This window comes from Ovis canadensis, chromosome 1 (genome assembly GCF_042477335.2).
Source record: "Ovis canadensis isolate MfBH-ARS-UI-01 breed Bighorn chromosome 1, ARS-UI_OviCan_v2, whole genome shotgun sequence".
In the NCBI taxonomy this organism is placed as follows: Eukaryota; Metazoa; Chordata; class Mammalia; order Artiodactyla; family Bovidae; genus Ovis; species Ovis canadensis.
In genome coordinates, this window is record NC_091245.1 from 121,220,160 (window position 1) to 121,232,906 (window position 12,747).

General features: G+C 36.9%; 1 protein-coding gene and 1 pseudogene across 29 annotated transcripts in view; one reads left to right on the forward strand and one right to left on the reverse strand.

Annotated features, from left to right (window-relative positions):
- The window catches only part of DCAF6 (DDB1 and CUL4 associated factor 6), a 185,403-nt gene that overhangs the window by 43,977 nt on the left and 128,679 nt on the right, over window positions 1–12,747 (forward strand). For 23 of the 29 annotated variants that reach the window (XM_069548629.1, XM_069548539.1, XM_069548574.1 and 20 more), the window contains one exon: window positions 12,242–12,334. The exons of the other annotated variants lie outside the window; for them this stretch is intronic. Coding sequence is in view for 10 of the 23 variants with exons in the window: in XM_069548498.1 (XP_069404599.1) it covers window positions 12,242–12,334 (93 nt within the window). In the remaining 13 variants the exon portion in view is untranslated. The remainder of the gene's footprint in view (window positions 1–12,241; window positions 12,335–12,747) is intronic. 29 annotated transcript variants of the gene reach the window in all.
- Window positions 4,155–4,995, reverse strand: LOC138429195 (myc target protein 1 pseudogene; annotated as a pseudogene).

Consider the following 12,747-nt stretch of genomic DNA (forward strand, 5'->3'; position numbering starts at 1 on the left):
TAGATGTATTCCTAATTATTTTATTCTTTTCTTGCAATGGTGAATGGAATTGTTTCCTTAATTTCTGTTTCTGTTTTCTCATTGTTAGTGTATAGGAATGCATGGGATTTCTGTGTGTTAATTTTATATCCTGCAACTTTACTATATTCATTGATTAGCTCTAGTAATTTTCTGGTTGAGTCTGTAGGGTTTTCTATGTAGAGGATCATATCATCTGCAGACAGTGAGAATTTTACTTTTTTTCCAATCTGGATCCTTTTTATTTCTTTTTCTGCTCTGATTGCTGTGGCCAAACCTTACAAAACTATGTTGAATAGTAGTGGTGAGAGTGGGCACCCTTGTCTTGTTGCTGACGTTAGGGGAAATGCTTTCAGTTTTTCACCATTGAGGATAATGTCTGCTGTAAGATAGTATTTTCATTTCCTTCAGATATGTACCTGAGAGTGGGATTGCTGGATTATACGATAGTTCTGGTTAAAAGTTTTTGGGAAACCTCCATACTGTTTCCTGTAGATGACTGTATCAGTTTTCCTTACCACAAATGGTGCACAAGGGTTCCCTTTTCTCCATGCCTTTATCAGTACTTCTTATCTCATATTTTTGGTGATAGTCCTTCTAAACAATGGCAATCCACTCCAGCACTCTTGCCTGGAAAATCCCATGGACAGAGGAGCCTGATAAGCTACAGTCCACGGGGTCGCAAAGAGTCGGACATGATTGAGCAACTTCATTTCACTTCATTCTAAACAGTGTGAGAAAATATTTCATTGTGCTTTATTTATTTATTTATTTTTGGTCCATTTTGCACATCTTCTGGGTTGAACTGATGCCACAGCATTGAAAGCACCAAATCCTAACCATGGGACCACAAGAGACCTCCCTTATTGTGGTTTTGATTTGCATTTTTCTGATGATTTGTGGTGCTGAACACCTTTTTATGTCCTTTTTGGCCATTTGTATTTTTTCTTTGGAAAAATGTTTATTCAGGGCCTTTGCCCATTTTCTAATTGGATTACTTGTGGTTTTTTTTGCTATTTAGTTAGATGAGCTCCCTATATGTTTTTAATATTAATCCCTTATCAAATAGAAGGTTTGCATATATTTTTCTCCTCTTCTGTAAGTTGCTTCTTAATGTTGTTGGTTGCTTCTGTTGCTATACAGAGCTTTAAGTTTGATGCAATTATCAATTGTTGATTTTTGCTTTTGTTTTTGTCATGTCCAAAAATACCTTTGCTGAGATCAAGGTCAAGAGCTTTTCACATTTCCCCCCTAGGAATTTTATTGCCTTCAGTTCTTAAACATAAGTCCTTAATCCATTTCATGGTAATTTTCTTTGGCATGTGAACATCCAGTTTTCCCAGCACCATTTAGTGAAGAGACTGTTCTTTCCCCATTGGGTAGTCTTTGCTCCTTTGTTGTAAATTAATTTACCGTATATGCATGGGTTATTTTCTGGGCTCTTCTGTTTCATTGGTCTATGTGTCTGTTCGTAAGACAATACCATAATGTTTTGATTAAACAATTTTGTAATATAGTCTGAGATCAAGACATTTGATGCCTTCAGCCTTATTTTAATTTTTTAAGATTGCTTTGGCTATTTGGAGTCTTTGGTGATTCCATATAAATTTTGGATTTCTTAGAATTCTATTTCTGTGTAAAAATGCCTTTGGCGTTTTGATGGGGATTGCCATGAATATGGCTATTTGGCAGTATGGTATAATATTAACTATTCTCATACATGAGGAAACCTATCTTTCCATTTGTTTGTGCCTTCAGTATTTCTCATCTTTGTGTCATATAAATACCAGATAGATCTTTCAGCTCCCTGATTAAATTTATTCCTAAATATATTTTGATGTTTTTGATGCTAATGGGCCATTTTCTTTGTTTCTTTTTCAGATAGTTCATTGTTTTATTGTATAGAAATGAAACTGTTCTTTGTTTATGTTATATCTTAAAGCTACTCAATTCACTTGTTAGCACTGACAAATTTTTGGTGGAGTCTTCAGAATATTCTGTATATAAGATGAGGTCATCTTCAATCGGAGAGAATTTTACTTTTCATTTCCAGTTTAGATGCCTTCTATTTCCTTTTCCTGTCCAATTATTACTCTGACTGGAACTTCCTGTACTGTGTTGAATAAAGGTGATGAAAACTGAACTTCTTGTCTTGCTCTTGGTTGTAGAGGAAAAGCTTTCTTCAACTTCACCATTGAGTATGATGTTACCTGTGGACTTGTCATGTATGGCCTTTATTATGTTGAGGTATATTCCTTCTATACCTAGTTTGCTAAGAATTTTTATCTTGAAAGATGTTGAATTAGATGCTTTTTCTGCATCTTTTGAGACAATCATATGATTTTTACCTTTCATTCCATTAATGAGGTATATTACAATTATTGATTTCTTTATATTGAATCATCCTTGCATCCAGGTGATAAGTCCCACATGATTATGGTGTATGATACTTTTAATGTGCTTTTGAATTTGATTTGCTAGTATTTTGTTGAGAATTTTCGCCTCTGTATTCATCAGAAATGTTGGCTTGTGGTTTTCTTGTAGTATCCTTATCTGGCCTTGATGTGAGGGTAACCTTTCTGAGGCTTACCTCAGAAAATGAGTTTGGGAGTGTTCTCTTCTTTTCAGTTTTTTGGAAGAGTTTGAGGATTGCTATTAATTCTTCTTTAAATGTGTGGAAAACATTTAAAACCTGTGAAGCTATCTGGCCAAAGGCTTTTCTGTTGTTGTTGGGAAGTTTTTAATTTAATCTCTTTACTCATTGTTTGTCTTTTCAGATTTCTCTTCTCATGATTCAGTCTTGGTCAGATATATGTTCCTCTGAATTTATTGGTGATTATGTAATTAGTTGCTGTATAATTTTCATATTAGTATCTTATATGTTTCAGTGGTTTCGGCTGTAACATCTTTTCTTTCATCTATTTTTTATAATCTTGTTAAATCTAACACAGAGTTTGTCAATTTTGTTAATCTTTTCAAAAAACCAGCTCTTAGTTCCACTGATCTTTTTCTATTATTTTCCTGTTCTCTGTTTTATTCATTTCTGCTCTGATTTTTTTATTTTGTTCATTTCTGCTCTTATCTTTTTTTTGAACCTGTTTCTTTGAGGTTTCCTGCATTGTCTCTTTACCACTTGCGCAACCTGGGCATCCCAGGGTAATTTGTAGGTAAGAGCAGGCCTACCTTTGCAGGAAATCTCAGAGAGGTTCAATTCCTCGGTCAGCAAGATCCCCTGGAGGAGGGCATGGCAACCCGCTCCAGTGTTCTTGCCTGGAGACTACCATGAAGGAACCTGGTGGGCTATGGTCCATAGAGTCAGACACGACTGAAGTGACTTAGCACAGCCCATTTTAGGCTAAAATAAAAACTTTAGATAATTTGTGGTTAAAAAAAAAAGATCAGAGAAGAAATGAATAAAATAGAGAATAGAAAAATAAAAGATTAGTGAAACTAATGGTTGGTTTTTTGAAAAGATTAGCAAAATTGACAAACTTTGTGCTAGACTTAACAAGATTATAAAGATATAGATGAAAGAAGACATTACAACTGAAACCACTGAAACATGAGAAATTTGTAGGTAAAAATCACTATCTTTAATAATTCCCACATTGAATAGAAAAATACATAAATATGTAGCTGTTTGGAAAAATACTATTTTTTTCTGAGACAAAGTATTTTTTACATTGTAATATTCAGTTAGGACTTCCCTGTAGCTCAGTTGGTAAAGAATCCACCTGCAATGTAGAACACCCCCGTTTAATTCCTGGGTCAGGAAAATCCCTTGGAGAAGGGATAGGCTACTCACTCCAGTATTCCTGGACTTCCCTCATGGCTAAAGAATCTGCCTGCAATGCAGGAGACCTGGGTTTGATCTCTGGGTTGGGAAGATCCCCTAGAGAAAGGAATACCCACTCCAGTATTCTGTCCTGGAGAATTCCATGGACTTGTAGTCCTTGGAGTTACAGAGAGTTGGACATGACTAAGTGACTTTAGCTTTCACTTTATTTCATGTCCAACTAGTGTGTGCAAGTTTTAGCTTGGAAACTCATTACGCATTTAGGCTATATCCTCAAAATTCTGTTTAGCCTATTTGTGATTTCCTTTCAGTAAAAGGTAAGAAAGATAAGAAATCGTACTTAGGATTCCAGGAAAACCTTAATGATTGATTTAGGTGAGGGTGGTGTTGAAAGGCCAATCCAAAGACTATTATTGTACCGTTGGAAATCAGGATGGCCCAGACTGTGGAAAGTTTTGATGGTGAAGGAGATATTGGAAGAAGGGAGAGTCACCAGATGACTCAGTTTCTGTGGGAAGTGGTGGACTTTGTAGGAAAGGATGGAAAGTTGAGTTCCAAGGTTGATTTTCTTGGAAAGGAATCAGCTTGTTCCAATGAAGCTTGTGGCTGAAAACTGAGGCTCGCCAGGCTGAGGTTGCTTTGATGTTCACAGGCACCGTGATGGTAAAATCCAGTTTTGTTGAGGCCATGGTATAAGAAGCCCTAGATCTCTGGCCAGAACTCTACTGTGAGATGAGGGTGTTGGCTCTTCTTTGTGACAAAGCTCAAAAAAATCCTCCGGTTACAAGTACAGTTGCCATGGATACCATGAAGGATATTATAGCATCCTCTGCTAGTGTTGGAGGGTCTCCTGTGGAGGCATGGGTCAACAGTGGCTCACAGAGGGGACGGGGTCGCTGGCAACAGCAGCCCTCTCTGCTCTGATATTTATCATCTCTTTCCTTCCAGCTTTGGACTTTGTGTTTCTTTTCTAGTTCTTCAGTGTGTAAATTTAGGTGGTTTATTTGAGATCTTTTTTTTTTCTAATGTAGGCATTGATTGCTGTGAACTTCCTGCTTAGAACTACTTTTGCTGCATCCCATATGTTTTATTTCTATTTTCACTTGTATCAAGATACTTTTGATTCTTTTTTTTCCTTTGATGATCTGGTTGTCCAGGAATGTGTTATTTAACTTCCACATGTTGGTCAAGTTTTCAGTTTTCTTCCTGTTGATTTCTTTTTTTTTCATAGCACTGTGGTCAGAAAAGATACTTGGTATGATTTATTCTTTGAAATTTGCTAATATATGTTCTCTGATCTAATATGATTTATCTTGGAGAATGTTTTATGTGCACTTAAGAAGGATGTTCTGTTGCCGTTGGATCGAATATTCTCTCTATATGTATTAGATTCATTTGATCTAAATATGTCAAGTCTAATGTTTCCTTGTTGACTTTCTGTCAGTATGATTTATCCATTGTTTATGTGGTATGTTGAAGTTTGCTACTATTACACTGTTGTAGCTTTCTTTCTTCAAACCTGATACATTCATTGTTTTAAAAATTTTAGACATTCTAGTAGATACTAGAGGCAGACATCCTGGAGTGTGAAGTCAAGTGCATCTTAGGAAGCATTACTACGAACAAAGCTAGAGGAGGTGATGGATTTCTAGCTGAGCTATTTAAAATCCTAAAAGATAATGCTGTTAAAGTGCTACATTCAATATGCCAGCAAACTTGGAAAACTCAACAATGGCCACAGAACTGGAAAAGATCAGTTTTCATTCCAATCCCAAAGAACGGCAATGCCAAAGAATGTTCAAACTACTGTACAGTTGCACTCAGATCACATACTAGCAAGGTAGTGCTCAAATCCTTCAATTAGGCTTCAACAGTAGTATATAAACCGAGAACTTCCACATGTAAAACCTGGTTTTAGAAAATGCAGAGGAACCAGAGAACAAATTGCCAGAGTCCACTGGATCTCATAGAAGAAGCAAGGGAATTCCAAAACACATCTACATTTGTTTCATTGACTGCACTAAAGCCTTTGACTATGTGAATCACAACAAACTGGAAAATTCTTAAAGAGATGAGAATATCAGACCACTTTATCTGCCTCCTGAGAAACCTATATTCAGGACAAGAAACAATTAGGACCAGACATGAATAAGGAGCTGGTTCCAGATTGGGAAAGGAGTACGTCAAGGCTGTATATTGTCACCCTGCTTGCTCAACTTATACGCAGAGTACGTCATGCAAAATGTCGGGTTGGCAGACTCACAAGCTGGAATCAAAATTGCTGGGAGAAATACCAATAACCTCAGATATGCAGATGATGCCACTCTAATGGCAGAAAGCAAAGAGGAATAAAGAGCCTGTTGATGGTGGTGAAAGAAGAGTGAAAAAGTGGGCTTTAAGCTCAATAGTCCTATCACTTCATGGCAAATAGATGGGAAAAAAAAGGAAGTAGTGAGACTATTTTCTTGGGCTCCAAAGTCACTATGGATGGTGACTGCAGCTATGAAATTAAAAGGCACTTGCTCCTTGGAAGAAAAGCTATCCCAAACCTAGACACTATATTAAAAAGCAGAGACATCACCTTGCTGGCAAAGGACTGTGTAATCAAAGCTATGTTTTTTCAGTAGTCATACATGGATGTGAGAGTAGGACCCTAAAGAAAGCTGAATGCTGAAGAATTGAATGCTGAGTGCTTTCAAATTGTGGTGCTAGAGAAGACTTGGGAGTTCCTTGGACAGCACGGAGATCTGAAACCAGTCAATTGTAATGGACATCAACCCAGAATATTCATTGAAAGGACTGATGCTGAAGCTGAAGCTCCAATACTTTGGCCACCTAATGCAAAGAGCCAACTGGTTGGAAAAGACTGATGCAGGGAAAGATTGAAGGTAAGGGGAGAAGGGAGTAATAGAGGCTGAGATGGCTGAATGGCATCACCAACTCAAAGAATATGAGTTTGAGCAAACTCTGGGAGATAGTGAAGGACAGGGAAGCCTGGTGTGCTGCAGTTCATGGGGTTGCAAAGAGTTGGACACAACTTAGTGACTGAACAACAAGTAGATATCAAAGTGTTTTTTTTTTATGTTTTTTTTTATTTTGATGTAGACCATTTAAAAAAATCTTCATTCAATTTGTTATAATATTGCTTCTGTTTTATGTTTTGATGTTTTGGCTGTGAGGCGTGTAGAATCTTAGCTTCCCGACCAGGGATCAAACCCATGCCTCCTGCATTGGAAGGCAAAATCTTAATCACTGGATTGCCAGGCCAAGTCCCTAAAATGTGGTTTTAATCCCTCAGGTTGTCTGTTTTTACATATGGTCGTCCCTCCATGTCCACAAGTTTCTTGTTTATGGCTACTGAGGGTTGACTGAAATGTTCCATTTTGTGTAAGGGACTTGAACATCCACAGATTTATATTTGTTAGGTTCTCCTGGAACTCATCCTCATGGTTACCAAGGGAGTATTGTGTTCATCTGTGTCCATCAAACTTCCTAAATGTTAGTCCATTCCCCTTTTTTATGATTCTCTCAGTTCAGTCGCTCAGTCATGTCCGACTCTTTGTGACCCTATGGACTGCAACAGGCTAGGCGTCCCTGTCCATCACCAACTCCCGGAGCCCATGTCCATTGAGTCAGTGATGCCATCCAACCATCTCATCCTCTGTCATCCCCTTCTCCCACTTTCAATCTTTCCCAGCATCAAGGTCTTTTCAAATGAGTCAGCTCTTTGCATCAGGTGGCCAGAGTACTGGGTTTCAGCTTCAACATCAGTCCTGCCAATGAATATTCAGGACTGATTTCTTTAGGATGGACTGGTTGGATCTCCTTGCAGTCCAGGGGACTCTCAAGAGTCTTCTCCAACACCATAGTTCAAAAGCATCAATTCTTCAGTGCCCAGCTTTCTTTATACTCCAACTCTCATATCCATACATGACTACTGGAAAAACCATAGCCTTGACTAGATGGATCTTTGTTGGCAAAGTAACGTCTCTACTTTTTAATATGCCGTCTAGGTTGGTCATAACTTTTCTCCCAAGGAGTAAGTGTCTTTTAATTTCATGGCTGCAATCACCATCTGCAGTGATTTTGGAGCCCCCCCAAAATAAAGTCTGCCACTGTTTCCACTGTTTCTCCATCTATTTGCCATATAGTGATGGGACCAGATGCCATGGTCTTTGTTTTCAAATGTTGAGCTTTAAGCCAACTTTATTATTCTACATAAACAGTCATATCATCTGAGACGTTTTACTTCTTTTCTGTCTGATTTCCTTTTATTTCTTTTTCTTATCTTATTGTACTCTAAAATTCTAGACAGTGTTGAACAGAAGTGGTGAGAGAGCCAACTTCCTTTTCTTATTCTAATCGTAGAGGGAAAGCATCCAGGCTTTCGTTATTTAGTATGATTTTTTTTTAATAAATATTCATTGTCAGATTGAAGAAAGTTCCTTTCAATTTTGCTGAGAGCTCTTATTGTGAACTGTTACTTGGTTATTTTTCAAATGTCTATTTTGCATTTATTGCAGTGATCATATGATTTTCTGTTTCTGTTTGTTAATATCATGGATTTTATTGATTTGCGTGTCAAACTGTTTTTGCATTTCAGAAATAAATCTCCTTGAGTCGTGATGTATTATCTGTTTTCTTACACTGATTTATTCAGTTTGCTAAAATTGTTTTAGAATTTTTGTGTGTACATTAAGGATATCGATCCATCATCTTGTGCCAGTGAGTTTGGAAGTGTACTATTCTCTTTAATTTTCTGAAAGAGTTGGTACAAAATTTTCATTATTTGAAATAAATATTCAACAGATTTCACCAGTAGAGCAGTCTGGTCCTGGAGTTTTCTTTGGTGAAAATTCTAACTACAGTTTAAGAAAAATGGAAAACGTCTTCAGTAAATTTTGTTTAGTATTTATATTTCAAGGCTTCTGTTAGCTCTCTCTATCATTGAATTTATTGTATAAAGTTGTTCACAGTATTATACTATATGCTCAAGTAGTCATAATGATGTTATGTGTTAACTGCTCTCATTTTTGATATTGATAATAAGTTCCTCCACCCTTTCTTTTTCTTGATTAATCTGAGTAGAGGTGCATTAATTTTATTTGTTGTTTCAAAGCACCAGTTTCTGGTTTTATCAGTTTTCTGTGTTTTCCTGTTTTCTTTTTCATTGATTTCTGCTCTTACATTCATTATTTCCAGCTGTCTTTTGACTTTCGATTTCATTGGTCTCGTTGTTATAGCTTTTAGAGTGGAAGCGAAAGTCATTGTTATGGTACCTTTATCTTTCTAATGTAGGTGTTATTGTGCTATAAATTTGCTTTTAAGCACTGTGTTGCCTGCAGTGCATAAATCAAGATATGTTTTGCTTTAATAAAATGAAAAAACAAGTTAAAAATATTTTGTAATTCTGTGATTTCTTTTTTGACCATCTGTTATTTTATAGTTTTCAAATATTTCTTTGTGTTAGTGATTTCTAATTTAATTCTGTTCCGGACACAGAGCATATTTATCTGGAACTTGAAGTCTTTTAAATATATTGAGACTTATTTTATGTCCCCTAAGTAAATGTTTTCTGTATTGGTAAATATATCATGTATACTTAAAAAGAATGTATATTCTGCTGTTTTTCGGTTGTTCAAATGTGATAGTAAATCTGGTTCTTCTTATTCCATCTTGACTAAAAAGTGGAAGTCAGTAATTTTTTTGAAACTACTTAGATACAGTTCACGTTTCATAAAAATTCATCTGTTTTAAGTGTTTGGTTCATTGCTTTTTTACTATATTCATAAAGTTGTATAGCAGTCACCACTACCTAATTCCAGTATATTTTCACCATCCAAAAGAGAAAGCCCATACCAGTTATCAGTCACACCCGTTCCCCCTCTGCCAGCTCTTGGCAGTCACTACATCTGCTTTCTGGTTTCTCTAGATAAGCTTATTTCGTAATTTTAATGTAAATGAACCATATAATATGTAGCCTTTCAGACTGGCTTCTTTTGCTTACTGTAATAGTTTTAAGGTTCATCCATGTTGCACCATGTATTATTATTTCTTTTTATGCCTGAATAATACTTCATTGTATGGATATTTTATTATGAGGAAATGAATTAGTCACTTTTTTGGCAGGGGGGGGGAATATCTTTTTTCCCTAAACTTCAAAACTTTTTATTTGTATTGGGTTATAGTTGATTAACAATGTTGTGGTAGTTTCAGTTCAATAACAGAGGGACTCAGCCATACATATACGTGTATCCATTCACCCCCATACTCCCGTCCTATCCAGGCTGGCACATAACATTGAATAGACTTCCATGTGCTATACAGAAGGTTCTTGTTGGTTATCCGTTTTGAGTATAGCAACCTGTACATGACCTTGTGAAACTCCCTTCCTGGCAACCATAAGTTTATTTTCTAAGTCTGTGAATCTCTGTTTTGTAAGTTCATTTGTATCATTTCTTTTTAGATTCCACGTATAAGGGATATCATAAGATATTTCTCCTTCTCTGTCTGACTTACTTCACTCAGTATGAGTTGGTAGACATTTGAATTACTTCCCTTCCCTTTCTGCCTGTTGTCAATAATGCAGCTATGAACTTTTGTGTACAAGATTTTATGTGGTATGTTTTCAGTTCTCTGAAAACTCTACATTTTGTATAATTGCTGGCTCATAGGGTTACTATTTCAGCTAAGGGCTTCTCTGGTGGTTCAGGCGGTAAAGCGTCTGCCTGCAGTGCGGGAGACCTGGGTTCGATCCCTGGGTTGGGAAGATCCTCTGGAGAAGGAAATGGCAACCCACTCCAGTACTCTTGCCTGGAAAATCCCATGGACTGAGGAGCCTGGTAGGCCACAGTCCATGAGGTCGCAAAGAGTTGGACACGACTGAGCGACTTTACTTCAGGGTAACTGTTTCAGTTTTTGACATACTTCCAAACTGCTTTCCAAATAGTTGTACTGTAATGCATCCCTACCAGAGATGTATCAGAGTTCCAGTTTCTTAGCATTTTCTTCTTATATGCTATGTTTTTTCTTAAATTACTATAGCCATCTTAATGAATGTGAAGTGGTTATTGTGGTTCTAGTTTTCATGAAGATTGAGATCTGTTTCCTTCTAAGAGTTTTAAGGTTTTGGTTCTTACATTTAAATCTTTGATCATTTTTAGTTACTTAGGGCTTCCCTTGTAGCTCAGTCGGTAAAGAATTTGCCTGCAGTGCAGGAGACCCGGGTTCGATCCCTGGGTTGGGAAGATCCCCTGGAGAAGGAAATGGCAACCCACTCCAGTATCCTTGCCTGGAAAATCTCATGGACAGAGGAACCTGGTGGATTGCAGTCCATGGGGTCACAAAGAGTCAGGCATGACTGAGCGACTAACACACATATGATGTGAAGTAGGGATCCAGATTTGTTCTTTCCTTGTGTATATCTAGTGGTTACTGCACCATTTGTTGAAAAGATTATTCTTTCTCCATTCAGTTGTCTTAGTTAGCCCCTTGTGAAGAATTATCTGAACCATAAATATAAGGGTTATTTTTGGACTCAGTTCTATGCCATTGATTTATATATATGTTTGTGATCATGACAGTACCACACAGCCTTAATTGCTAAAGGTCTTTAGTGAGTTTTTCTAATTCCTTTTTAGGTGACTTGGTTTTATATCCCTGTATATAAAATGGACTATTTAAAATAAATCTAAATAGAACTTAAGAAAGACTCATACTTAATTTATGAGTCTTTATAAATTAATGGAGCATTGTGTTTGCTAAATGGTACTCAGTATATATTTTCACTAAGTAAACTGGTATATTATTTACCGTAGATGTAATCTCATTCAGTTCAGTTCAGTCGCTCAGTCCTGTCCGACTCTTTGCGACCCCATGAATTGCAGCACGCCAGGCCTCCCCGTCCATCACTAACTCCCGGAATTCACCAAAACTCATATCGATCGAGTTGGTGATACCATCCAGCCATCTCATCCTCTGTTGTCCCCTTTTCCTCCTGCCCCCAATCCCTCCCAGAGTCAGGGTCTTTTCCAGTGAGTCAACTCTTTGCATGAGGTGGCCAAGGTACTGGAGTTTCAGCTTCAGCATCATTCCTTCCAAAGAACACCCAGGACTGATCTCCTTTAGATTGGACTGGTTGGATCTCCTTGCAGTCCAAGGGACTCACAAGAGTCTTCTCCAACACCGCAGTTCAAAAGCATCAATTCTTCGGTGCTCAGCTTTCTTCACAGTCCAACTTTCACATCCATACATGACCGTTGGGAAAACCATAGCCTTGACTAGATGGACCTTTGTTGGCAAAGTAATGTCTCTGCTTTTGAATATGCTGTCTAGTGATATAAAATTCTGAACCATCAGCTAATTGAAGATGCCATACTTATTATTACTTTAAGTCTGCTTAAATTTCTTCTTTTGCTTTCTTCTTAGGTTAATACAATCTGTTGGAATGAGACTGGAGAATATATTTTATCTGGCTCAGATGACACCAAGCTAGTAATTAGTAATCCTTACAGCAGAAAGGTAAAGTGGTTTTTAAAAATCTACAACTTAATGAGAAAAAAAAAAAAGAAGCTAGAAATCAAATAGTGCATAATCATAAAGTGGGCATTTGCAAAGAATGTTGTTATTTTGCCAAAGTTTATTATATAATTTGGAAGTTATTGCATGCAGTTACTTAATTTCTTTAGGAAAACATTAGATTTTATTCAACTCTAGAAAATTTAAATATGCTTCATTTATTCATGGGGATAAAATTGCAAGAAATGATATCTCAATAAACCGTTCTTCGTGGGGAAAACTGTGATTTTTTTTTTTCTTTTATGCTCACAGAATCTAATCTTATAATCACAGAATCAGCCAAGCATTTTAAGAAACTGAATTTTATCAGTTTACACACAGTGGGTAGGTTCTAATAAAATGCTCATAACATCCAA